The 26,842-nt window shown below is 47.8% G+C and overlaps 9 protein-coding genes across 9 annotated transcripts; 4 read left to right on the plus strand and 5 right to left on the minus strand.

The window, feature by feature from the left end:
* Positions 1–742: 742 nt before the first annotated feature.
* N7479_001027 (Zn(II)2Cys6 transcription factor domain-containing protein) lies at positions 743–1,827 on the plus strand (the record flags this gene model as incomplete). Its single annotated transcript, XM_057248725.1, has 3 exons — positions 743–850; positions 944–1,041; positions 1,107–1,827. The coding sequence occupies 3 exons, from the start codon at positions 743–745 to the stop codon at positions 1,825–1,827; spliced, it is 927 nt and encodes a 308-aa protein (XP_057113157.1).
* A 1,546-nt stretch (positions 1,828–3,373) lies between these two features.
* N7479_001028 (Glycoside hydrolase-type carbohydrate-binding subgroup) lies at positions 3,374–4,463 on the plus strand (the record flags this gene model as incomplete). Its single annotated transcript, XM_057248726.1, has 2 exons — positions 3,374–3,870; positions 3,965–4,463. 2 exons carry the CDS (start codon positions 3,374–3,376, stop codon positions 4,461–4,463), a joined length of 996 nt encoding a protein of 331 aa, XP_057113158.1.
* A 1,012-nt stretch (positions 4,464–5,475) lies between these two features.
* On the plus strand, positions 5,476–6,565 carry N7479_001029 (nicotinate-nucleotide diphosphorylase (carboxylating); the record flags this gene model as incomplete). The annotated part of the gene is made up of 3 exons (XM_057248727.1): positions 5,476–5,631; positions 5,708–5,763; positions 5,836–6,565. 3 exons carry the CDS (start codon positions 5,476–5,478, stop codon positions 6,563–6,565), a joined length of 942 nt encoding a protein of 313 aa, XP_057113159.1.
* A 266-nt stretch (positions 6,566–6,831) lies between these two features.
* On the minus strand, positions 6,832–11,526 carry N7479_001030 (putative anucleate primary sterigmata (ApsB); the record flags this gene model as incomplete). Its single annotated transcript, XM_057248728.1, has 3 exons — positions 6,832–9,507; positions 9,557–11,289; positions 11,343–11,526. The coding sequence occupies 3 exons, from the start codon at positions 11,524–11,526 to the stop codon at positions 6,832–6,834; spliced, it is 4,593 nt and encodes a 1,530-aa protein (XP_057113160.1).
* A 591-nt stretch (positions 11,527–12,117) lies between these two features.
* Positions 12,118–16,257, minus strand: N7479_001031 (Sec7 domain protein; the record flags this gene model as incomplete). The annotated part of the gene is made up of 1 exon (XM_057248729.1): positions 12,118–16,257. One exon carries the CDS (start codon positions 16,255–16,257, stop codon positions 12,118–12,120), a length of 4,140 nt encoding a protein of 1,379 aa, XP_057113161.1.
* Positions 16,258–17,529: 1,272 nt separating this feature from the next.
* Positions 17,530–18,671, plus strand: N7479_001032 (unc-50 family protein; the record flags this gene model as incomplete). Its single annotated transcript, XM_057248730.1, has 5 exons — positions 17,530–17,633; positions 17,683–17,782; positions 17,845–17,848; positions 17,961–18,298; positions 18,360–18,671. 5 exons carry the CDS (start codon positions 17,530–17,532, stop codon positions 18,669–18,671), a joined length of 858 nt encoding a protein of 285 aa, XP_057113162.1.
* Positions 18,672–19,018: 347 nt separating this feature from the next.
* Positions 19,019–19,897, minus strand: N7479_001033 (PDGFA associated 1 family protein; the record flags this gene model as incomplete). Its single annotated transcript, XM_057248731.1, has 3 exons — positions 19,019–19,651; positions 19,724–19,791; positions 19,849–19,897. The coding sequence occupies 3 exons, from the start codon at positions 19,895–19,897 to the stop codon at positions 19,019–19,021; spliced, it is 750 nt and encodes a 249-aa protein (XP_057113163.1).
* Positions 19,898–20,823: 926 nt separating this feature from the next.
* On the minus strand, positions 20,824–22,242 carry N7479_001034 (putative MFS monocarboxylate transporter; the record flags this gene model as incomplete). Its single annotated transcript, XM_057248732.1, has 1 exon — positions 20,824–22,242. One exon carries the CDS (start codon positions 22,240–22,242, stop codon positions 20,824–20,826), a length of 1,419 nt encoding a protein of 472 aa, XP_057113164.1.
* Positions 22,243–23,105: 863 nt separating this feature from the next.
* orlA (putative alpha,alpha-trehalose-phosphate synthase subunit Tps2) lies at positions 23,106–26,044 on the minus strand (the record flags this gene model as incomplete). Its single annotated transcript, XM_057248733.1, has 3 exons — positions 23,106–23,272; positions 23,326–25,582; positions 25,637–26,044. The coding sequence occupies 3 exons, from the start codon at positions 26,042–26,044 to the stop codon at positions 23,106–23,108; spliced, it is 2,832 nt and encodes a 943-aa protein (XP_057113165.1).
* Positions 26,045–26,842: the final 798 nt, after the last annotated feature.

Consider the following 26,842-nt stretch of genomic DNA (forward strand, 5'->3'; position numbering starts at 1 on the left):
AAGAATATTCATATTTTATGTATTCTAGTATACTACTTAGAAGATTATACAATTCTACCAATCTTAATACTATATATTCTAATTCTATTTCCTTCCAGATTATGATTATATATATTCTTTATACAAAGTACCCAGAAATAAAATAAAATATAAAACATAAAATATATGTGTGGCTGGAAGTACAGTCCACTCGGATATACGTCAGGTTTAAAGTCTCCGAACTCCGTCAGTAAATGCCGAGTCATCCTGTATTTTTCATGGTGTATTGGATTTGTATTGGATTTTATGATCTTCGATCCGATCCCTTTATGCTCTCAACTCTACTCCGTACTCCGTACATGTATAATCCATGACACTCTAAATAATATTATATATATATATTTTATATTTTATATATAATCCTAAACAAGAAAGCCCCCTCTTTTTTTGATTCCTATATATGCACATCTACTCTCCCATGGTGACCTTGCAAGTTACCTTTTTTTTCTACTTATATATTACTCTATTACTTCTCCTACTATCCATACTTCTTTTAACCTTCCTATACCCACGGATTCCAAAGATTTCCTATCTGCATCCGTCTGCTTTATTTGAACTCAATTTACTTTTAAATGATCTGTTAACATCATTATATCATTGATCTTTGACGTCGACCCTTGGATCTGAAAGTATAGCTAAGGGCCAAATTCCCCTATCATCTCCTCTCTTTTCTTTTTATTCCATCACATCTTTCGACTTCACAATGGCTGCTCGCCAATCAACACCAACATCGGAGCACTCGCATTCGGATAGCAATGTCCGCAAAAGAGTATGCAAAGCATGCGATCGGTGCCGTTTGAAGAAATCCAAGGTATGTATAACAACCAAAAAAAAAGAAGAAGAAGAAAAAGAAAAAGGACAAGGACAAGCAATCGCCCCCAACATACACTGACCATCCGGACAGTGTGATGGATCCAGTCCTTGTTCCCGTTGTCGTGCAGATAATGCCATCTGTGTCTTTGGAGAGCGTAAGAAGGCGCATGATAAAGTGTACCCGAAGGGGTAAGCTAAATAGTTATATTCAAACCCTACAAGAACTCCACTGACCAGCTATTCTCCTTCTATAGATATGTTGAGATGCTCGAACAACAACAATCTTGGCTTGTCCACGGTCTCCAGGAACTATACCGACGTAACATCGAAGGCGAAGGCTGGCCTGGCGAGCAGCTGAAACTCGAACCCAACGGCCACCCACTTACTCACGACCTGCTCATGCGCCTCGGCGCTCTTGATGGCTCCAAGGGTGAGCGCTTCGAAGAAAACCCCGAGGCTCTACAGCAGGATCTATGGCACACCAACGCCGGCATGCAACGCCAGGAATCCTCCGACGGTGGTTCTGATAGCCCCCAGTCACCAGTCCCTCGCTCGCGCTTCTCTTCCGATGCTTTCTCCCAGCAGCACATGCCGCCCACGCCGCCAACATACAGTCCCTCGACACGTGCGCACATCAAGACCGAGCAACCTCAGCCTCAGCCACAGCCTCAGATGCCCAACACCCCGCAATTCGCCCAACCCATGTCCATGCAGGGCGTGGTCAACCCATTGGCATTGCAGGGCCCGCAACAGTGGCCTAGTAACGGGTTCAATCCTTTCGATGACATGGATTTGATGTCCACTGCGGATTACTCCAATATGTCCTTTGACGACCAGCAACTATCATCACCTATGTTCAATCGCCAGGTGCCCATGAACTGCTTGTCTCAAGGGTCATATCTTGATTCCAAGAACGACTATGAGGATTTCAATCAGTTCCTCAATCCAAATCCTACCGAGATCACTTCGATCTGAGCCCTTGTTTTTTTCAAGGGTTACCTTTTCGACTTTTTTTTTTTTTTTTAACGCCGTATGACGTGATGCATGTATACTATACATGTTCTGCCTCCCCCCCCCTTCTCTTTTCTCTCTCTTCTCTTCTGGGGCTATTTTCCCCCGCAAGTTCTGACTGGATTCAGGCGCAATTGGGATCCTAATTACCTCTGTACAGTTAAGCCGGGTTTCGGGATTTCAGGGATTTGGAGTTTTGGTTTATTACTTCTATTTTTTTTTTCTTATTTTTTTTTGTCTTGGGGAGTTCTAAAACGGAGGTTTCAAGGAGGCGTCTATTCTCTTCTAATTTACAATTGAAGTTCATGTCACCGTTACAACATCCGAAACGGGAAATGATCTCATACTCTATAGCTCTCACCAGGTACGCGTTCTAGAAGATCGAAAAGATCTTGAGAGACCGGAGGAAGATGCCGTACTCCACCTAGAGGGTTCATTAATGAGACAAAACGGGAATAATTCGGGAGACTCCAAGGAGTTTAAAAAAAAAAATTTCTTAAGAAAGTGTCCTAAAAGTCCCTCCAGGGCTTGATTATTGATCTTCTGACTCAGCGGGTACTTTCTTGACTCCGTTCTCCACATTGAGCGATTTTTGCTAATTTCCTTTGCTTACGTGAGACGATTTTATAAGCCCTAGTGATTCAAAGTCGCCGAATTCCCGACTTACCCTTACCGGTCAAATGCTCCGAGATACTTCTATCTTTTCTAACATAGATATCTTCTAAACTACTCCGTACTTCGTACATGTATATGTATTCGTATTCGGTGATGTTGAACCCTGACACAGCCCCCAGTTTATCGCCAAACCTGCTTTGGGGCCAACTTTACTAGTCTAGTAGGAAAAATGCCTGCCTAATATAATTGCCAATCCAATGCCAATCCTTTCCAAGGTTACTCCGTATCATGTATGTACCTGCCCATTATTAATGCTTAGACCTTGGCATATCTCCTTTTTTTTTCAAAAATGGGCCAACACGAGTCCGGGGTATACATAGAGATCCATTCGGACGCCGGACTTCGTTCCCTCCGACCGGATGCTGGTAACGCCGATATGTTATGTCCGCTTTATGCGTTATATTATAGTTCCGTGTACGGAGGAAACCTTGAGCTCTTTGATTGGAAAATACAAGCTTTCGATACAACAATATTACCTTTTACTGATGATTGAGGTTATATAGGTTGAGGCCTTCCAAGGGCTCTAGCCCTGGAGGTTTATATGGATTACGAGAAGTCACGAGTTGGACTTTACCCTAATTCAAACCGGTTAATTCCTTTTTAGCCTAATGACCTTAAAAACCCACCCCTCTCAGGACAAGCAACACCTCTTAACAGCCTTGAATATCAGGATTTATGCTAAACAAACAAAAAAAATTGAAAGGTGTCATGTTGTCGGTGATGGATCCCGCAAATTGCGGGGTTGTAACGTCATGTCGACCCTAAAAATGAGAGAGAACTTCTTTCTTTCCCCCACCATCTCCCCTTTGAACGAAAAATAAAACAAAAGCTCATCATGTCCGCCCCCGAACTAGCTGAATTCACCTTCCTGCCTTTGGGTGCCATCATCCAAGAGTTCCGCGTCGGAGGCAAGAACATCGTTCTAGGTTTCCCCACTCAAGAGGACTATGTCAAACACAACTCCCCGCACTACGGTGCCACCATCGGCCGTGTTGCAAACCGCATAAAGGATGGTCTGATTCAGGATCTGAATGGCCAGAAGATTCAGTTGGCCCAGAACAACGGTCCCAATGCCCTGCACGGTGGTGAGAAGGGTTGGGGTAAGCGCGTCTTTGACGGTCCGCACACCGTCCAGCGCAATGGCCACGACGCCTTGCTGTTCAAGTACCTCTGCAGAGATGGCGAGGAGGGGTATCCCGGTACCGTCGAGGTGCGCGTGTGGTACACCGCCAGCAAGGAGGGTGATGCCAAGACCGTACTGACGGCCGAGTACGAGGTGGAATTCATTGGCAATGAGTGTGAGGAGACTGTAGTTAACCTCACCAACCACAGGTAAAGAACTACCCGGCCTACCAAGTTGATGACGACATCGGTCTTGAAATTAGAGCTATCCCCCCCCAGCTGACCAAGTTTCCCCCTCTTATAGCTACTTCAACATCGGCGATGGTCCCGATATCTCGGGCACCACTGCTCAGCTCGCCACAGGGGACTATCTACCCCTCGATAGCACAGGCATCCCCTCAGGTGGAATCGCCAAGTTCCCGCGCGACGTGACCACCCCGTTCACACTCGCCGCAACGGGCGCACACATCGACGACGTCTTTGTGCTGGAGACTGATCCCAGCAAGATCCCGCTGGACACTCGTGGCTTGCCGCTGCGCAGCCTAGCGCAGTTCAGCAACACAAACACGGGCCTACACCTCGAGGTGCACAGCACTGAGCCTGCATTCCAGTTCTACACTGGCAAGTATGTCGATGTGCCGTCGATCAATGGTGCGCCGGCGCACCACGAGGGAGCTGGATTCTGTGTGGAACCTAGCCGATACGTGAATGCGATTAACGAGCCTGAGTGGCGGTCCATGGTCCTGCTGAAGAAGGGTCAGATCTTCGGTTGCAAGACCGTCTACAAGGCGTGGAAGGATTGAATATCCGTGGCAAAAAGGTACAACTGTACATAAGTGTGTACCTTGAGACATTTCCATTCAAGTCAAAGATGTGGAGACTTGGCCCAGCCTAGACATATCTATATTTTGAATATTATACAAAAGATGAGCCTCGGCATTCTGTATACACAAATTTGTAATACAAAATAAAGAAAAATATATAAAAACAAGTGCCGAGCCCGGGTTATCTCCGTAACATCTATCCGGATCCTCGGCAGCCCGTGTTTTCTCGGGGATTTAAATCGTCTTGTTTTATATATACGTTCACAGGTGAATATATTTCTTATAATAATTCCTATGTACAAAGTATATTATTAGGTTAATATACAGTGAAAAAAAAAAGGTACAAAGTACATACAATACAATATATACAATATAGATATAGAAATATATATATCTCACAGATTCGAATTAGAGAAATTCCTAATTCATTCTGACCCGCTCCCTTCGAGAACAATCTCTTCTCCACTGGAAAAGCCCGTGACGATCTGTTTTTTTTTTTTTTTTTTTGTGCCGTATTCCCGTGTAGCACTATAAGGCAATAATAGTATTATATATACTCCGTATGTATGTATTTACTATTGGACTTACGGATATATACTAGGTAGATTTGGATTTTAGGGTTTGCCTATGGGTAACTAACATATATCCGTTATTACCTTCCAATATTTGTATAATCTAATAGTGTTAGGGATCTCAATAACCGGACACAACCATACCTGTATGGCTTTTGAAACATCAATAAGTGAGGGCTTAGTGCCTCATGTTGTAAAACAATGCCGAATTTGGGAGTGTATATAGTACATACGTATATATATATATATATATATGTACCTAGATGAAAGCAAAAGTGATGTGTATACTCCACGTGACATCGGTCACAATCGGAGACTGGGCCAACCCGAGCCTCTTCACCCCCGCGCGGGGGAAGTTTGATGAACTTGATCAACGCAATTTCTCCAACTCAAATTCATTTGCTTCAACTCTATCTACAATGGCATCGTCTCATGGTGATTTGCGCCATCTGCTTCCCGGCAACTACAAGCGCCTCATAACATCCTGGCTTGAGGAAGACTGCCCTAGCCTGGACTATGGCGGCTTTGTCGTCGGCGAGTCAGAGGGCGAGGCCCGACTACTAGGAAAGAGCAAGGTAAAAAAAAAAAACAACAGAGCCTATAGAAATTTTTACCTATCCGAAAAAAAGAGCATCATCTAATCAACACCAGGGCATCGTCGCGGGCGTACCATTCTTCGACGAGGTCTTCACACAACTAGGCTGCACGTAAGTCTCCTAGTCCAACTCGTCCACCCATTTCCCACCCACAATCCAACTCTATCTCTCTGACCCACCTAGAATTGAATGGCACATCAAAGAAGGCGAAACAATTGCTCCAATCCAACACTGCGCAACCGTTCGCGGCCCCATCCGCAAGATCCTCCTCGGCGAGCGTGTAGCGTTAAACATTCTTGCCCGTTGCTCAGGCATCGCTAGCAAGAGCGCCTCCATGCTTGCTGCGCTGCGTGCTCAAGGATGGAACGGCATCCTGGCCGGTACGAGGAAGACAACACCTGGGTTTCGGCTTGTCGAGAAATATGGGATGCTTGCAGGTGGCGCTGACCCGCACCGCCATGATCTGAGCTCTATGACCATGTTGAAGGATAACCACGTTTGGGCGTGTGCGAATAACCGGGCTGCGGCGGACGGTGGTGTTGTTGACCCGTCGTCGATTGACTCTATTGCGGCGGCAATCCCACGCGCTGTGCAGGCAGCCAAGGCTACTGGTGGGTTCTCGACTAAGGTTGAAGTTGAGTGTCGGAGTGTGGAGGAGGCTAATGCGGCAATTGGGGCTGGGGCCGATATTATTATGTTGGATAACTTTACGCCCGAGGGGGTGCGGGAGGCTGCGGCGCGGCTGAAGCGCGAATGGGCCTCGAAGAAGGCTTTCCTGATTGAGGTGAGTGGTGGGTTGACGGAAGAGAATGCGCCGGCGTATGTCTGTGCCGATATCGATATCCTGTCTACCAGCTCGATACACCAGGGTACAGGGATCGTGGATTTCTCGCTCAAGGTATCGTTGCGGTAGATTGCAATGTATCATACCAAGTTTGGATTCGTCTTGATAGAGCATATGGACGTGTACAAAGTACAACGAAACAAAGAAAACGCACAAAAACCTGACAATCCTCCAGTAAGAGATTGTAATCTCGAACAAAACGAAACAAAACGCCTTTCCTCATATCATAATCCTCGTGAATGATCATTACAAGCATATGCGATCAGTGTAATATGGAAGCGAAACACAAACAGACAGTGGGTATTATATAATACAGGAGAAAAGCGACAACAAAATCAAACTTCGATGTCGACAGTGATGCCCTCCCCTTCACTGGAGCTAAGACCCTCATCTGAGACAGGAGGACGACTGCGACTGCCGCCATCTGCTATAGTCCCTGAAGGTCCACGCCGCGTGCGTTCCCGACTAAGCTGATCCCGAAGTTTCTGGTTCTCGGCATCGCGCTCCTCAAGTCGCTTGCGAGCGCCACTGCGGTCTAGGAGGCGACCTTCACGTTCAGATTTGAGTCGCCTCTCCAACTCATGCAGCCTGTGAATCCATTTCTCATCACTACCATCCCAGCCACTATGTGAGCTGCGCGTGCGTGGTATCATCGTTCCAGCATTGTTGTTGGCCAAAGTGCTGCTAGAAGAGGATTGAGAGGGCTGAGGAAGTCCTGTAAGACTGCGAGCGAGGCCTTTCTCGGGGCGAGGTCTTTCAGTGCCAGCCGTAGAGGTAGAACGGCCCAAGGATCGTTCCGACTCTGCTGTTGACGCCAAAGAAGGGGATCGGGGTCCCGATGCCATGACTGCTGCTGTAGCAGCAGACGCAGGACCCTGTCCTCGCGAGTTGGGTTGAAGCAGGTTCAATTCGGCCTTCAGCAGACGATTCTCGCCACGCAATTTAGATATCTCCGGCGTGAAGGTTGACTGTCCACGGCCGGATCGCATATTTTTCAAAGCCTCTTCGAGGCGCTCCAGCTTCTTGATCCGTCCGTTATATGACAGCTCAAGCGTGTGGTAACGCTTGGTCAACTCGTGGTCGATGTTCTTAATGCGAGTCTTGAAACTCGCCATCACGGTCTCCACGGTCTTCATTGCAAGCAGAAGGTTGCGACTGAAGCCTGGCCAGAACAAAATATTACCAATGACCTCCTGGCTCGGGAGATTGCCATTGATAAGACTGTTGGAGTGCGCCCAGTCCGGCCCGCAAAGCCCAGATATCCTCTTCCAAATGTTAAGGAACATGATGTTCCTCTCGCTAAGCTGGTCCTTGAATTGCTGTTCCAGCGATGTGTATCTTTTGCAGTCCTCGGTCCGTGCTTTTTCCAGATCTGTGATACGGGAATTGCTTTGTGTAATGGTCCGGGATGCCTGCTGATGGGATTTGAGCGACGACTCAAACGACTGCTTGTCGGCTCGGCGTGCGTGTCGTTCGCGATCCAAGAGTTCCGAGAGTTTGCGTGACTCAAGCCCATGACTTTCAAGCAGAGCGTCACGGTTTCGAAGCAAAGATTCTTTCTCATCTAACTGTGAGCGGATGCTCTCCAAGTCAAGGGCGGTCGACTCCAGTTCCTTTTGCAGCTTCATGATATTGGTAATCAAGCTAGACCGACTACCGCTGAGATCACCAAGGGTTTCTCTCAAATTGTTTTCGAGGTCCATCAACCGTTCTCTCCAGGTGGAGGTTTCAATCTCCTGAGCTGAAAGGCTCTTCTTCAGACGTCGGACCTCCTCCTTGGAAGCTGAAGCCTCGCGGTTCAATTCATTCATGATACGCTGGACATCTTGCTTCTCCTTGCTTCCAACCACCTCTCGCTGGTGACGTTCATCTGCCAGTCGTTGCTCGAGTTCTCTGGTCTTCTCTTTTTCACTGACCAAACTCATATGGTAGTTCTTGAGATCCGACTCGAGGTCTCCAATGCGGATCTTATCGCCGTCTTGCTCTTCGCGAAGGAAAGCAATTTCATTCTGGCTCGACTCAATCTGCACCGTCAGCCGCTGCACTTTGGTGTTGGCTTCGAATAGGCTCTTCTCCATAGACTCCATCTCGCGATTAGTCTCCTCAAGCTCTTGCTGCACAGACTTGTATGCAGCTAAGTTGTTCTGTGCATCTTCCTCGAGACGGATGATGCCTTCGCTGGCAGACCGCATCTCGGCCTGCAAAGCCCCGAGGTTATCGTCCTGATTTCTCAGGTCCTCATTCATGCGCTGGCACTCAACAATCTTCTGATCGAGTTCGTCTCCGAGTGTGTCCAACTCTTCCTGTGCCTCGGCTCGCAGGTCCTGGAAAGCGGCATCTCGTTCATTTGCCATATGCACGGCCTGGTCTCGTTCTTGCTGTAGATTTTGCATCTCTTCTTCAGCTTGATCAACATCAGCTTGGTATGCTTTGTCAAGAGCTTCTAGTTCTCCAACATAGTCCTCTAGTTCGGCTCGGATGGCTTGATTCTCAAGCTTGAGGGTCGACACTAGGTCCCGGAGTTGTCCATTCCGGGCTTCGAGTTCATCACGGTCCATGCCGCTGCGTGACATACCTGTCCCGTCACTAGCCTGAGACGATGGTCGGACATGAGTGTGTGAGGCGGAACGGTCAAAGATACTGTCTCCAGCTATGGATCGGCCAGTATGACGACGCTCTCCAAGTTTCAATTCTTCGATCTCCTGATAGAGACGTTCCTTTTCTCGGTTGCGAGATGTGAGCATTGATGTCTGAGCACTAACTTCTTTTCTTAGTTCTGCATTCTCCTGTTTAAGGAGCCCTAGCTCTACAACAAGCGTGTTGTTGGGAACATTAGGAATTCGGTTGCCATCTCTATCAGACGTATACGAAAGAGAGTCGTATTGGCCAGGCCTTGTGACAGAATACATCTCACTCCGCAAACGAATAGACTCATCCCGAAGTCTTCGGTTTTCTTCCTCGGCTTGCTCTCGCGCCGAGGTTTCTGCGTCAAGCATATCCTTCCACATCTCCTGCATAGCTAATTAGTTTAAATCGATTGTTTATGTCCGTCTGACTTACTCGCTCTTCTCTCGCGCCTGCGTCGGACTCTCCCGCACGATTATCGCTAAGCGACTTGACCATCTCGGCCAACCGTCGCTTCTCACTTTCCCGTGCAATGGTTTCGGACCTCATACGCTCAATCTCGAGTTCATAAGTTTCAATTCGTTCGCGTAGGAAGATGATCTCTTCATCATGGGCTGAGTCGCGATCACCTTCCTCTGATCCTTCGGGGTCATGATTGACCATGGAATCCTTGTCTGATTGATGGTCTTTCACCTGCTTTTCCAAGTCCCGAATCTTGCGTCTTAGACTTTGATTGTCCTTTGAGAGCTTGACCTTATCTGATTTGAGCTCAACATTTTCCGAGATCATCTCCTTGATGCCTTCCTCCGATCGCTTGTTCAGCGCCTCATTAAGAAAGTGGATTCGCATTTTCAGATCAAAGTTCTCCTTCGCCAAGCGATCAATGGTGCTGCTCTGCTCCTTGAGAGTCAAGTTCCGGCCACTTTTCGCAAACGCAGGGGTCGAGGCCCCCAAACGCTTATCCGGGGACGCCTGGAAGTCTTCCCGGAATCGTTGTGCAAACGCGGTAGGAATTTGAATGCCTTTAACTCGCTCGGCAATTACTGTATCAGTAGGGACATTGTTGTCTTGTGGCTTTGCCTTTGGTGTCACCGGTGTTGAGGTGTCTTCGTGATCAACAGAACCGGCATGGGAATGTGATGAGCCTTCCTCCGCTAGCGTATGTAGGCTGCCATCCGTCGGACCAGGCGTATTTTTTTTGTCAAGGGGATTTTCTTCGCTAAATCCGGAGATCCCAGATGCCATGCTGCCGAGACTGGTCGTCCTGGCCATCTGCGCACGACTTATAGCGTGCAAATTTCCATAGTTATCAGATGTCGCGCCTCCAGTTTGAAGTGCATAGTCCACACCCAGTGTGGCATCAGTGTTGGTTGTTTCAGTGTTGTTACTTGCGATCGAGGATTGTGAGAGACGGTGGGTTGATTGTCGGCTAGTCAGGTACTTGGGTCGGCTGGCTCTACGACTGCCAGTACCACTGCCACTCTGGTCACTAAATAAGTGCGACACACCGGGCGACAGGCTGCGGGAGGTGTTTCGAAGCTTCGAGGGAGTGAGTTGCGATTCGTTCTCGGCCATGGAAAATTCGGATCTGAAGGGACGCTCATCCTGGGAGAGCTGGCTGTTTTCTCGCGTGTTTTCGGACAATGTGGATTGATTTTGGCGCTGCGCTGCAGCTGCTGTGGGTGACGAGGAGAGGGAGTCAAGCAATGAGTTGTCCGCATGTTGTTCTGCAAGGCCGGGTGCCGAGTTTAAATTTGTATGTCGCTGCTCCTCCTCGCTGTGTTCTTCGTTTTCCATCGGATTTGTCTCGGCTGGTTCCATGAATGAGAGCTGTGAGGAGTCTTGCGTTGTGTCTGCAGCGTCGTTTTTTGGCACCCCAACTAAGTATGTATCATCTGCACCAGCAGCACGACCATTCGCAGCTACATCAATCGTTGAGGGCTCTGGCAGAAAGCTTGACTCAATGTCCATCAGTTTGCGGCGCATTTCGTGCTCTTCGATTAGGGTTTGGTTATTGCCGCGTTCGTCGTCGCCATTTTCGCTCGATGGATGGAATAGACTGCTCTCGTCGCGGTCGACCGAGGAAGGGATAAAGCTGTGATCATCCAGATCAAGCTGCGTCGATGCCATAGTAAAATCAGGGTCTTCATGGTCTTCATGGTCCTGCTCTGAAGGAGTTGTTTGCGCGTATTCAGATTGTGTTACCGAATTCGGGGGAGACCCCCCGGTGCGTCCTCTGCCATGAAGTATTCTGAGCTGAGATCATTCAAGATCTGACCTGGCGTCTGGAATGCCGACACAGGGGAGGTACGCACCGTAGTTGTTACAGGGGAAATGACGCCCAGTGTTTGGGTATCCACTCCCTGCATCTCGCTACCCGCTTCGATCGGCGAATGAGCGCTCATGATTATATTTTGATGTATCAAAAGTTGAGTTGAGAGAGAGATGGATTTATTGTAATATTCAAATTAATGAGTGAAAATGAAGGTCAACATTATTCGGACATATTTGAAAGTCATCTGGCAAGAGCAATTAGCATAGATGCGTGATGCGTGGATGCAACAGAGTATGGGTACGGTCAGGCACAATCATGTGGTGATATTGCCACGCATTATCAATTACCAATACTGTAATACCACACCTATATCACAAAACTAACTATAACTACTCCGTACAGCATGCTGCGTTGTCAGTACGGGTTTACATATACACAAGGAAACCTCGGAAGGAAATATACAAATCGACGATATTCATATGTAAAAACGACAATCATGGTATCCATAACATCACATCACCGTCCCAAACATTAAACGGAATAATCAGCAATCCACACCGTCACAGAACATTAGAAGGAAAGAGGTATACTAGACAAAGTTGTATCAAACAAAAACAAAAATAAAAAGACCAAAGTATCAGGCCACTTTTGAATGCATGTACCATAGAATTTTTCAAGCCAAATTGGTGCATCCGAAGGAGAGGAGAGAAAGAGTGCGCAATTATGCTACAACCTCTGTAGGCTCAATGGTTGCTTCCTCGCCAATTTGGGAGTGGTCGGTATTTGAAACAAAAATTCTCTCTTTAGAGTCAATGGCGTTGCGCAGGGAGTCAATATAGGTGCGGAACTTGACAATCTCACGCAACAGATACGATGATTTCCGTTCCCAATTTGCCATGGCTTTAGCGGCGTTGGGATGGCGTGGAGAGAAGGCAAGATTCATCGCAGAACGCAGCTCATTGTGGCGAGAGAGATCATCTTCCACGTTCTGCACGTAGGCCTGTAGGGCCTTCCACTGTTCCTCCTCTGTCAAATTGGAGGCGACCATGCTTTGCTGCGGTGGGCTCCAGTCACTGATGTTGACCCGGTCCGCAGGAAGTCGGGGTCGCACACCCTGATGATCGATGGAACTTCGGATGGAGCTTTGGATACTTGGTCGTGCGCCTGACGAAGGCGGCGGGGATCGACTTTCACCACCGATCAGCGCGCTGTTGATGACACTGTCACTCCATCCATATTCAATGTTGCTGATACCTCCCACCAGTGGTTGCCTGGATAGTCGCGCGCTCCAGTAGTTGGCCGTGGAGACAAATTCTCGGACAATCTCAGGCGTTCCAGCCTGGAAGAGATGAACTGCACCAGTAGGCAAGCTCAGGGCCCAAACGTGGGGACGAGATTTGGAGTATCCAGGCGATGGTAAGGCACTGGCGATAGTTTGGCGCAGCATGAACTTCCAGAGCTCTTCTGCATTTTCTGTCCAGTTGCCGCCACCGACTATAACCCCTCCGCGCTGTTTAGCCTTTTGCCGCATTGACTTGGTGGTATTGCTGAACGAGAAAAGACGCATCCAGCCTTGTTGTATAACTGCAAAACAGTCATTCCAATTGCGGTCCTTCGCCCGTTTGTCCACCGCATCTAGATGATGCTTATGCTTTAGGCTTCCCTCCTTGGCCCACGGGGCTCCAGCTAGAGCCAACGTGTCATCTTCAAGTAGAGGGGTCGTTCGCTCAGGCTCTTCATAGCTGTACACCGAGGTAGCAGAGTCCTCCCGAATAATGGCCTGACTAAGAGCGTTGGCAAACCCAATAGATTGTTGATATTCGCCGCGGGGAAAGTCTGAGCCAAAAGAGTCTACGGACGCTGAAGTGAACTTGCTCAAAGAATATTTACTCCAGGTACTAGACCCAGTCGGACTGCAAACTGATTGGTCATCTAGGCTGGTACGGCTGGAGCCCATCATCGAAGGAGGATAAAGCCTCCCAGCTCGAGAGCGGGGTTTGGATGACCATCGCGCAGCTCCGTGGCTTGAATTAGCAGAACGACCGCGAGGGAAGATATCGGAACCACTCTTGCTAATTGTACTGGGACTCCTCCGAAGAGTACCGCTAGAGGGGCCCAAAAAGTTGTTGGACGACATGCGAGATACTTCACGTTCTGGTTGAGCACCAAACAGAGGAAGCCTTTCCTTTTGAATGGATATGTAGAACTCTTTGAGTACCGCTTCAACCTGTTGCTCCCAGGCTCTGACTGTTCCGGTGAATGGTGTGTTAACCAGAGGCCCAACATCAACATTGGCATCGCCATCTTTGTCAAATGAGCTGCGGGTGACCTCTGAAGGGAAAGTTGCAGAACGTGCCGATGTAGGGGTAGAGCGGGCTTCATGGTATTGGGTCTTTGAGCGGTTGATTGGACGCAACGTCTCAAATCCTTCCGGTGCAGCATCCATTGCCACACGATGGATAGTGGGCATGGTATTTCGAACGAATTGGGATTTGGTCATTTTTGAATCGATGTCAGCCAAGTGCAGATCAGTGTTTAGTAGCAAGATCGAATAGCAAATGGTATGGACAACATCAGTAGCTTTAAAGCCATGACTCGGGTTGCAATCACACCATCTGGTCGAAAAGGCATCCAGCACTCGATCCACTTGTTGGGTTTCTCCCTTGAGTACCAACCGATCACAAAGAGCCCGAAGAGAGGCAACAATGTTGAGATTAGACCAGTTGTATAGTCGCATGTATGCTTCGCGAACCATTGCCCGATCAGGGTCACCCAGCCAAGCTGCAGCAGGCTCATTACCCACCACCTGATCCTGGCTGTCGAAGAGCCTTTGAGCTTGTGCTTGGTCCGCGGCCGTGGGTCCATCTTCAACAGCTTCGCCAGGTCCATCTGTCTGATCCTCGGTATCATCATCTGGTTGATGCTCTTCCTGCTCAATGAGTGGGGTGTTGGCAGCGGTCTGATAGTTTGATGCTGTTGATATAGAATCAACAGGAGATTCGCAAACACTATCATTAGATGGAAGCGCCAATCTAGCTACATTGATTTGAGGAACATCAACATGTGATTTGATGCTGCGCGAGAAATCTTCCACGACGGGTGACAGAGTAGCAATGGGAGCAACATTTTGAGACGTTTCCTGTAAAGCAAAGTCTGTGGAGACGTCGCCATTCGAATATCGATCCTTCTCTGTAAGGGGCGAGAGGTCCTGGCCACGAGAGGCAGCAGAGGGCTGTAGAGAAGTCTTTGTTTTGGGAGTTCCAGGGGCTGAAACACTTTCTCTTTTTTTCTGCGCCTGCAAAAATGTCGGCTGTCGAACCTTGTCCTCCCAGTCCGCATTTTCTTTCCGGTCTAATTCCTCGTCGAGGTAAGGATTCATGACCTGCCGTAGGCTGCTCACAGGACTTGGGGCCGCTATAGTATCCATAGTTTGTGGTGCAAGATGTTGAGGAATTACAATTGGTGGAGGAGCGTTGTCGGGCACCGACCTCTTCCTTCTACGGAAGAACGAAGGTTTCTTGTTCACGACCTGCTGGGGTCCTGTGTGAACGGAGGACGGAGAAGCACCTGTGGAGCTCTTTACTGCCTGTGGAGGACGTCCCTTCAGGCCGGCAGTCGTCCCAGTGGTTTCTCTACTCTCGGTTTCTTGTAGGTGTGATATATCGTTGGCAATCATGCTTGCCGTATCTGCTGGACCAGGAGCTGGAGTCTTAGATCCAAAGACACGCCGGAAGAAACCTGGGCGTTCTTTTGTGCTTGGAGCAGGATGATTGGTGGGGATATTGGTCGAGTTGTTGGTCAATATTGTGGTAGTTGCCGTTGGTTCTCGGGGAGGAAAGTCTGGCTTGTTATAGGAGATGGTCGGGCTAGGAGCAGGAGGATCCAAAGATGCCGTGATGGCTGGAGGGGAGTCAAGCTCCGTATCCTCCATATTTTGGAATTCGTTATCCCGAGCTCTGAGGGTCCCCGTGCCGATGTTTTCTGGTCGAACCTTTCGAATCTGAGGTCCATGAGCAGATTTCATGCTGTTCCGTCGCGATGCTACCGGTGTCCGTGCGGCGGCAGCAGTTGATGTCATATTATAATCGAGAACCTTTCGCGGTCCTGCTGGGACACTCGGGGTGGGTGCAGCATCGTGGTCGTCGTACAGCGTCGAGTCCTGGCCGACACTGGAATCAGCATAAGGTGTGAACGCTCGTCTTGGTCCACAATCGAAGCTGGCTGAGCGTCGGTCCAAGCATTGATCTGGTCGTGCTCTGGGGATTGTGTATGAGTAATCCGCAGTGGAGGATGAGCTTCCTTTGCTGCCTTTTCGGGCGGTGTTTGTTCGTGGCATGGTTCCGGTACCGCCGCGCGAGCTTCCCATCTGCCTCGGCGTCGTCTGATGATTGGAACTACTGTTGTTGCGCCGGCCGTTGGTCGCCGTGATTGTTGTATAGCGGCCATTCCCATCTTCGTAGCCGTAGTCTGGTTCTGAGGACATTGACGAGGAGAATGTGTGTCCGCGGTACCGGCCGTGCGAATCAGATTCTTGCGAGTAATGACTGTGGTGGTCGGTTTCAAAGGCGGAATTGAAAAGACGGTAGTCATCTAGAACAGACGAACTGGGGGCGAATTGATCGAGAGAAAGAAGCATGTTGTCGACAATTGATGTCCGTGTAGCATGTTGTGGGGATAGAGATAGATCGTGCGGGTCTCGATCATCTCCCGACTCACTGGTTCTCGGTGGGTTGTCCATGACGTCTGGGAAAGCATCACGAATGGATGGTCGAGCTGGGTATCCACGCTTGGGGGGCTTGTATCTCGCGGTTTGGGAGGGAGGTGTATGGGGAGGAGAGTACGCTTCCCGTTGCTGGGACATTATCGCACTAAAGGAAGTTAATGATTGCCTTGAAGGCACTAGTAGGATCATTGTAGTTAAAGGGAGCCAGGGAATTGGAGCAAGTGCCAAGTGTGTTGTAACGTACCAGATATCTTGCAGGTTTGGAGAATGGTCGTAACCTGCAATATCCGATTTGACGGATTGAATGGTAATTCACTTGGACATTTTCCCGTGAATTAAGGGAGGTTAAAAGAGAGAGAGAGAGAGAGAGAGAGAAGAATGTAGATACAATGGCAATAGAGCCGAATAATGCAGAGAGACGACCGGGGGAACGAACTCCTGAGAGTCGGAGGTTTGGCGGGAACTTTTAAAGTAACTCCGGTGAACTTGTGGGACTTACTTATTTTTTAATATTATAGTATTAAACAAGGGGATTGCAACATATGAAACTGAATAGAAACAGTCCAGGGGAAATTACTATGTACTTGGGAGAGAGTTTTAGCCAGGATCTACCAACACTGCCAACACACAGATTTCAGGGGTTTCATATATTGTACGACATATTATGTGTTTATATTTGTATACTCTTATACGGAGTATATTATACTTATATAGTATATAGTATGCATGTATAACTATCGGTGTATATGTATATTATGCAATATATCAATATTGCCGACCCCGTACCCTAACTATAACTAATTACTTTACTTCGTACGGAGTACAATAATATACAAATGTTGTATAGCAAAAGTACACAAGTGGAGCTGTGGGGGGGATATGGAGCTCTGTACAACGTACGGAGTATATCAGATGACTTCCATGGTGAATAGATATCGGGAGAAGTAGACTACATACATAGACATTGAGTATGGAGTAGATGTATAAGTATAATTTGAGGTAAATATAGCATCCTAGATGTAGAAGATTCCGTGAAAAATTCACGGTTAACTATGCTGACTATTGGCCCCTTGCAGAGTGGATTGCCTGGAGAGGAAACCTGCTCCAGGAATGATAGTTTGGAAGAAGATATGTATAAGATCTGTTGGGGGTTTGAATTCGATCAGACAATAGTATATTATATGTACTATGTCTCTTGGAAACTATGTACCCAGGTAAAACATACATATATAAGATCAAAATAAGAAAAGACATGGCCTCGATACCTATACATAGCACGTGACCAGGATGACATAACCGGTTTCAACTTCCCAGGTTCCAACCAAGGATTTGGATATACGTACAACAACCGGACTGCATGGTGTATGCTCCGAGACTGATTTTCCCCTCTCGAAAACGGGGTCTTAGATCATGAACCCTCACATCTCTGTCCCCCGCCAACATGCCGGCTCAGCTAATTTTGGCTCAACGCCTGCAACCCGGTCTAGTGTCCGCATGCCGCGCTTCTTCAAGAGGTAGGATCAAAGAATCTCCACGCGAGAAATAACCACTGATATGAGACAGACTCTTCAAATTTCCACAAATGGACTTTGAGATGGCAATTTGGGAGATGACCTCTTTATTAATCGCACCCAAGAAGGTCTTCAAATCGATATACTACCATGTAAGTAATCTTAACTATCCTAGCTGGCCCTCGAGCTATGCTGACTATGCCTTCGGAACTAGAAACGTGAGTCTACCTATTCCAGGCTCATCTCGTATCTCAATTGAGCAAACATCTACAACCTTGGCTCTGCCAACTACCATTACCCTAACTGAGCACTATTGACGCCTTCGAACAGAAACGAAAAACACATGGCACCGGCCTGATCCGTCATTCACCTACCTACTATCATTCTTCCTCCTCCTCACAGCCTTCGCATGGGGCCTCGCTTATACGCCAGGCTTCGGCGCAATCTTACGCCTCACCTTCCTTTTCGTGTTCGTACATTTCATCGGCTCGTCACTGCTCGTCTCAACAATTGGATACTTTATTATTGGCCGTCTATTCGGTCCAAACGGAGCTGCCGCGTCTCTGGCTGGCCTACGGGGATCCCGGGGCCGCAGACGAGGTGCTGCTCAGGGCTTGTTCACTCAACCAGGGGAGAAGGAGCAGTTGGAGTTTGGATATTGTTTTGATGTAAGACTCCTTGCTACGAATCCAGTGGAGTTTCCGATCTTCTGACACTGGCCTTGTGTAGGTGTCCAACCGGGCCTTCTTTCCTCTCTATCTCCACCTCTACGTGGTGCAGTTCCTCCTTCTGCCGCTCCTTACCCGTAGCCCGAGTAATTTCCTGGCTACTTTCCTTGGAAACTCGCTCTACCTCTCTGCTCTCATTTACTACACCTATATCACATTCCTAGGGTACAATGCACTCCCCTTCTTGCATAATACGGAACTTCTGCTTGTCCCCATCATCATATTAGCCATTATGTGGCTAGTCAGCCTGATTGCCGGTTGGGGCATTGTCATGCAAGGCCGCAGTGTTGAGGGGTTGTTCTGGGGCGTGTGAAGTAGCAAGCTTCCCGCTAACAGACCTCTTCTTGGCTGTCTTCTCCCTAGGATTCAATCCCGCGTATGAAACTTGAGATATCTTTTTTTGCCCTCATGAATGTTTTTTGGGCCTGGCTCATGCATTTTCAGAAAAGCCAGCCCAAGAATGAGGTATTTCTCTAATGATTCAGGGGCGTCGGTGTACATAATTTGAATTTATAAGATTGAGCATATTTTCTACTGTCCAAATCATTCCAAAATATGAAGAACATTCATCTCAACTGTTTGCTTTTTTTTTGTTGTCTGGATATGTAACAAACAAAAATTCAACCCAAGTCGTGACCACATAAATCCAAAGCATCCAGCTTATTTCTTCTTTCCACCAATTTTCTTAGAAGACTTTCCTGAAGCTGCAGCGCGCATACGATCCTCCCGCTCCTGAGCGGCATCAGCACGCTCCTTGGCTTGCTCATCCTTCTCCTCCTTCTCAGCCAACCTGCGTAGGCGCTCTGCCTCACGCTGCTCACGGATAACGGCGAGACGAGCCAGATCCGACTTCGCCTCATCGGTCTTACCCTCGGCGTGCAGCTTCTGGTAACGCTCACGGGCCTGCTGAGCCTGTACAGCCTCACGCTCGCGTCGAGACAACTGTGAGATATCCTTGACCTTGGCGGGCTTCTTGGGCTCAGCAGCGGGCTCGGTTTCAGCAGCTTTCAGGGTCTGGGAGCGGGACTTGGCAGTGTGGTTGGGGTTTGCGGGGAGCTCGTTATCAGACTCTTCCGAATCTGAAGGGGGTAAGTCACCCGGTTGGGCAGGTCCTTGGCCTCGCTTCTTCAATGCGGCTGCCTTCTTAGCCTTAGCAGCTGCGCGACGCTCCTCACGGGTTCCTCCAACTGTGGATGACTCGGTAGGCTTGGACTCGTCCTCGCTGGATTGCTCTGAACTTTCTTCTTCAGATGAAGAATCTTCGTCCGAAGACTTGATTTGGTCACCAGGCTCCTATGTAAGAGAAATGTCATGGTCAGTGTGATGTTGTGGAAACTGAATTGATTGGGTTTGAAGTTCACTTACTCGCCAGAGACCCATTTGGTTACCATCCTTGTCTAATGGCTGAAGATCTCTGCTGAAGTGCTTGCCTCCTATTTATCGTCTGATCAGCTTGAAGTGTCTCGTGCTCTGCATGTGGCGCAACAAACCTCCTCGAGAGGGCTTGGAGAACTTTCCTCCGCGACCACGGGGTGCCATATTGATATGTAGGAAATATTGACAGCTTTTAAAGAAGGCTCAAGCAATGTATATGTCTATATGTTTATGTCAAGAACGAATTAGCAGGTTTTCATTGAGGGGGGTTTCGCACACAATGGAGGGGCAAACTGGAGGTTCGCCGGTTCCTGAATGCGCCAGAATATATTAAAAACAACAACCCATAGACTTGCCTAGAGAATGTAAAGTATTGCAAAGACTTGAAATGTTGTAAAAGACAAAGTGGAAAGGGAAGTTCACGAGTCACCGCGCTCGCATTAATCACATGTGGGGAACCCTTTTTTCACGTCAAACCACAACTCATTGATTTGCTAGACATCATAGGTAGTATTAGGTATAATTAACAATTAAAACTTATAACTACATAACTATATACTTAGATATTTATTCATGGATATATATGTGTGTGTATATTTGTGTATGTGTTTGTGTATGTGTGCGTGTCCCTTATATGCTAAACATAACACAAGTAGAAAGGGTACAACTTTTAAGAACATCGGAGAGTACCTAAGCCGGTTTAGTATTATACAAACACTAATATAACTAAGGCCCTCCGTTGCCTACGCTCTATAGCTGCGCTCTATACGGAGTAGGTCGACGCGGTATAAAAGTAAGAGAACTATAAAAACTAATCAAATTAGATTGGAAAAAAAGGGAAGTTATATTTATTAGTACTATCAATTTATGCTGAAGAATAGAAGTAAATCAGTTGAAGGGAAAGCCTAATATATTGATTTAAAAAGCAAATGTAATTAGACATTTTGGTGAGGAAAATGGCAGAAAAATGTAAGCGGTCAACTGAGTCATACACCCAAACCAATTAGAGTGCACGATTCACATGCACCCACTAACATACATACTCTGTACTCCGTACACTGTTATGATATAGATTCCAAGGTTACATATTTTCAAACTCGAGCCAGACCAATGCCAACCTTAGTCACTCGGGCGCCAATTAACGTCAATCCACCGATGAAGATCGCAGATCCCATGAACATTTGGGCATACAGGTAGTTTCCATCATTGCGAACAACTAGCTCACCAGCAATAGGAGACCCTATAAGGGCCGCAACTGCCACCACGCTGAGCACCATGCCCATGCGTACACCGATCTTCTTCATATCAGTAGTGAGGGTGCTAAGGGTCGCTGGGAATAACGATTGAATACCCGCAGCAAAGAGGCCATAACATGCGGCAAATGTCCACAGCCCGGACATACCAGTGACTGCCGCCCAACAGTATCCAACTAAGGCTGTCGCGAAACTGAACGGGATCAACAGGTTGAGAGGACCGGTGAACTGATCAGCAAGTAGATTGGGGACCAATCGCCCGACCAATCCAACTCCATTCATGACCAGGAGCAAATCAATGGATCGATTGCTTGATACGCCAATGATGTGACGACTGAAACTGCCAATGTAGAAAAATCCAACATACAGGCCCCAGAAGTTCATGAACATGCCAATCGCAAACAACAAGTAGGGCAGCTCGGTGAAGGCAGACCACTCAACAATTGGACCACTCTTGCGTGGAGGAAGACGCTGCCTAAGGAACAAGACACATGGAGTCAGCGTGGCTATTGAGATAAAGCCCAGCGCCCGGATTGTCCACCCATATCCGACCTGGGGCAGCATCTTCATGATAACAGCTGGGAAGACAAGACCCCCCGTCGCAGAGCCAGAGGCAACGAGCCCAATAGCGATTCCACGGTTCTTGGCGAAATAAGTCGAGACCAAAGCCAAGGTTGGGCAGAACATCAGCCCGCATCCAATTCCTTGGCCAACACCTTGTGCCAGGAATAGCTGCCAATACTTCGTGCAGAGCGAGGTCATGAAGATACTAAAGCATTCCAATATAGCACCAGAGGCCAATGTGAATTTGAAATAGCCGGCATCCGTGGCTCTGCCAGAGAAAGTGCCAATAAAAAATAACAAAAAGATCTGAATACTCCCAACCCAGGAGATATCTGAAGGGGAATGTCCCAGTGTTTGGGAATAGTATGTCTGGAAGACACCGAAACTGTTGATATAGCCCCATGTATTGAAGATGACGAAGTGTGCGAGGGCAACCTGAGACCAAGCCTGAAATCCACCATCTGGGGGCGGGCCGAGATCTTTGCCAGATTCCCGAGTGCGCACTACCGATAGTGTACGTTCCAAGACGCTGGTGTTGGTGGGCTCGCGGGAAAGGTTGGGTTCATAGTCAATAGTTGATTCTTCGTCTGAGGAATGGCGAGTATGGCTTTGACATATTTTATTATTTTCGTTGGATTGCTCTTGGCCCTGTTCTTCGGTGCTTGAGGGGTTGGGGAGATTGTTGTAGGCCATATTAGAAGTTGACATAATTTATCTATCGCTGCGCCTTGTAAGTTCAATACTCTTTCCAAGCAAAATCCTTTTTTCAAATTAGTCAAAGTTAGAGATTTTTCTTATAACGGGGATCCTTCCGATCAGTCTCTCGCCCATTCGCAGAGATGACCGCGCCCTTCCGATGACACACGGGTCCACTTCCGAGGAGCTTCTCCTTTTATATATTTTATGTTTGTACGGAACAGATGCTTTACATATATGATTTGGCGTTTGATTCTATTAGAATAATCTTAGTCTTTTGTATAGCGTGTTATATGTAGGGTATAGGGTTGTAGTCTATTCGGCTTTTTCTCATTTGTCCCTTTTGAACCCTTTTCTCCAATCTGAATAGCCTATAGTATATATTATATATGTATACGGAGTATGGCTCTTTTACTGACCCCACATTTAGTTAATATGGCGCAATCCCGGGGTCCCCGCAAAACCAGTTGTCTCAGATACTTGGTAGTCGTGTACGATGTAACTCGGGAAATCCAATAGCTATCTAACATGTACATACATGCGAGTCTATACAAAAACATGGCAAAGGATACCCGTCTTAGACGGTAAAAGCAGGAGAGCGAAAACCCGAGCCAAATAAGCTAAAAAACAATAAAGCGTGACGGAGGTCATGCTTGTATAGCAACCTGTATGGAGTGTCCGAATATGAGACTAATGGCCCTCCTGGCAATAAATCAAACCATCTTCAAGCCCGGGTAGGTGGTGATAAATTTCGGCATACTGAATCTGAAACAGATGCCAAGGCGGGACTCCCGAAGCATGGCGTATATTGGTTGTGGCCGGGTAATCCTGGGTTTGTTGGTCCAGGCCTTGTTCAAATATCAGTGATCTTGATTAGCGCTGCTAAAAAGCATCTGGATTGATCCAATAACATCGGCCGGTTCCAATAAGTGCCAGCTGGCATCGGTCTGCTTGGAGCTGGCACCCACCGTAACTGAGTAAACGTGGTCGCGTGGTAGTTCAAACTTCTTGAGGGCTCGGAACATATCTAATTGCATGTCAATTCACTGTTTCAGCAAGAACCAAGCGAGCAATTTTTACCTTCATCAGTGAAGTCATCACCCAAACATAGGATAAACTCCGGTGCCTTCCCTGGGGCCGTGCCATATTCATTGACTAACCGGGTGGCGATAAACCCCTTATTCACAAAGGTTGGTCGGACCTCCAGGTTGGCTTTACCTGCCATGACTTCCACGTCCCATCGTTTGGCGACAGTGTCCTCCAAAGCCTTTCGACACTCGCGAGCTTGGAATGCACCGTACTCCGGGTCTGCGCGACGATAGTGCCAGGTCAATGCTACCCGTTTTCGTTCAATGAATGAACCCTGTGTTCGCTCTGTGTAATGCTGGAAAACTTCAACCACTTCCTTCTGCCATCCCATGTTGCTTCTCTCAGCCAAATTCTCCCAATCCTCAGATCCGGGCTTTCGGATAAAACAACCGTGCTCAGCACTCAATCCGAGTTCTGGGATATGACCCATCCATTCGTCCAGGAATGCCTGGTCTCGTCCGCTGATTATCCATACAGCATTTCGTGGGTCGGCTGACAGGCTCTTCAGAGTACGGAGTACCCGATCCGAAGGAATGGCCGCCTGAGGATCCTTGACAATTGGCGTCAATGTGCCGTCGTAGTCGAACATAAACAGTCGTCTGCGAGCCTTGCGGTACTGCTTCATTAGTTTTGCGCGATCGAGTGCAGGTGTAGCAACCGATTGGTCAAAGGACGAAAGATTAGTCAGTAGGCGATTAAGGTACTGCTTGGACCACATAGAGACTGTGTTGGTCACCACATGCTTGTATAGCTTGAGGTGTTGCTCCTTTCGCTGCTCGGCTGGCATATTCAATGCCTGATTGATCGCTCCAGCCACCCCAACCAGATCCCACGGGTTGATGTGGATGGCACTAGGCAGGGTACCCGCCGTACCGGAGAACTCAGAAAGAATCAAAGGACTGTGGTTGGTCTGCTGACAGACAATATATTCCAGACTCGTTGTGTTCATGCCATCTCGCACCGTAGTGATCAATCCAACATCGGCCACACGCAAAAGAGCAAAATACTCGCGTGGGGACAAGTATTGCGGATAGTACTGGACGGGAGAGAAACTCAAAGAGCCGAATCTTCCATTGATGGTCGAAACCAAATTAGATATTTGGCCAGCAATTTTGTTGTCTGGGTCTTCCTTCTCCTCTTCCACGCTAGTTGGACTCGTCACCTGGATGAGGACAACTTTGTCGCGCCATTCCGGATAGCGCTCTAGGAAAATTTCAAATGCCTGTAGCTTCTGCGCAACGCCGCGAACACTGTCTAGCCGATCACGGCCGACGATGATTTTTTTTCCAGCATAGAGCTTGCGAATACCCAACACTGTCTTCTCAATATCTGGAGCCCCAAAGGCGGCTTTTTGAATCGAGCGTGCATCGATACCAATGGGGAAGACATCTACCGCAACATGGGCCCCGTAAGCATCAACACCGGCAGAGTTGGACTCAAAGCCTAGAACACGCGTGCAGCACGATGTAAAGTGTCGAGAGTAGGAAAATGTCTGGAATCCAATCATGTTGGCGCCTAGGACTCCCTCCAGGATCTCTTTGCGTTTCGCAAGACACCGGACAAACTCGCTGCTGGGAAAGGGGGAATGTAAGAAGAATCCCACGTAAATATTCGGGATACGTTGCCGCAGCAGACTGGGCAGAAGGAATAAATGATAATCATGAACCCAGACAACGTCTCCTTCTTGATATTCCTGCACGATGCGATCTGCAAACAACTGATTCAGACGCACGTAGTCGGCCCACCACCGTCGCTCGGATCGACCATCTGTGGGGCCATGTTGCTTGTAATGGAGTAGAGGATATAGCTCACGTTCGGCATAACGGCGCCATCTCCCTTGATCTTTTAGAAGAATAGTCTCCTCTGGTTCTTCTAATGCATCCGACAACCACACAGGCAATACCCGGCCATGGCGACATGAGCTCAATTGTTCATCGAGTCGTTCTCGGTCCTGTTGGGTGACACTAATTCCCTCAACCAATGGATGTGCGGGTGGCTTCTTGGTTCCATCCACGGGAACTGGTGCGGCAGCCTTGTTCAATGTTTGGTTGGCAACAAGGTTACTGGGAGCTGGAGGTGTCTTGACTGTAGAATTGGGATCTATTTGCTGCAAGGGAGATTTCATATCCACATCAGGCTCGACCTCTCCGGTCCAACCTACCAAGGTGTGTGACCAAGAAGTCTCATCCGATGCAAGATGTGCAAATGAATCAAACAGCGCTGAGGTACCAGAGCGCGATTTGAGCGTCTATCATCTAGTTAGTCAATACAATCTCCCAAATAAATAGAATCATCCACATACCCAGTCTGATCCCGATCGAAAGTTGAGCTTGTATGGTATACAGAAAGCGGCGCTGATGAGACGGCCACTCAAACGAAGTCCTGGGTGTTGTACGCGTGGATCAATCTCGGGGGACACGGGGGAGTCTGAGGTCAAGCTTAAGCGGCGCAGCAAGTCCATGCCGGATGAGGCTCTCCCTGCAGTCTGCACTGGCTGGGACTTGGTGTCAGACGAGTCGGTAGTTACAGGCTTGACTCCCGGGAGACTGTCAAAATATGAAAGGGCCTCGCTCGGCATCTTCTCCAAACTAGGTGTCGCATTTGTCGCTTCGGTATATGCTTTATCTTTGAGAGCCTTTAGCCCAGGCCCGACGAGGACAGGGTTTGGCTGGCCATCGGGCACCTGCGCGGGGCTCTCTGGTTCAGACATAACGAGCAGTGCTTATACGATGAAATCAAGGATAAGATCCGGGGTGTTGCAAATAGACTGTGAGAGTTAGGCTGCAACTGTCACAAGCACCAAGGTCCGAGGAAACCTTGACATCGGTGGGTTGAAAATGGGAGTGGTGGAGGGGGGAAAGATGATCAAGATGCTTACCTCGGGGGATTAGTACTGAGTCGATAAGCGGGGAAATGGACTATCGCAAGAAAGCCATGGACAATTTAAGGAAGATGATATCAAAAACAGATAGATAAAATAAAGGAAGAAATTCTTTGGTTAGGAACAGGAAATAATAAGGATGGAGGGGCAAGCGGTGAAGTGAAGTTGGTCTTATCGAGAGTTATCAAGGAAATGACCTTGAGGGAACGAACCAGTTAGACTTAAGGAGAGCTCTTCAACTTCACGAGTTTAATGTAATACTAACAATATAGAAATCGTTTTATGACGAAGATAGATAGAATAATATGGAGGAGGTTTTGTGGATATTTTCTCAGTGCTACGTCATGTATGGATTTATGTACTCCGTACAGTTATTGTACAAAGTACATAGTATGTATGTAACAACATAATATGAGTGTTGTAACTAGTTGAGTACTTCTACTCCGTATGTACTTTTGATTCAGGTGAAGCATTTGGTACGTTAAAAATACTGAAAATATTGAGGTATTTTTAAGTGTACATGAGATATGATGAAAGAAATTATCTACCTATATCTACATGTAGGTATAAACAGAAGTATCCAAGTTGAATCTGTTCAAAATGCAACGTCACATGGCTATTTTTGCC

The sequence above is a fragment of the Penicillium vulpinum genome (assembly GCF_028829585.1).
Source record: "Penicillium vulpinum strain IBT 29486 chromosome Unknown utg000001l_segment0_segment0, whole genome shotgun sequence".
Lineage (NCBI taxonomy): Eukaryota > Fungi > Ascomycota > Eurotiomycetes > Eurotiales > Aspergillaceae > Penicillium > Penicillium vulpinum.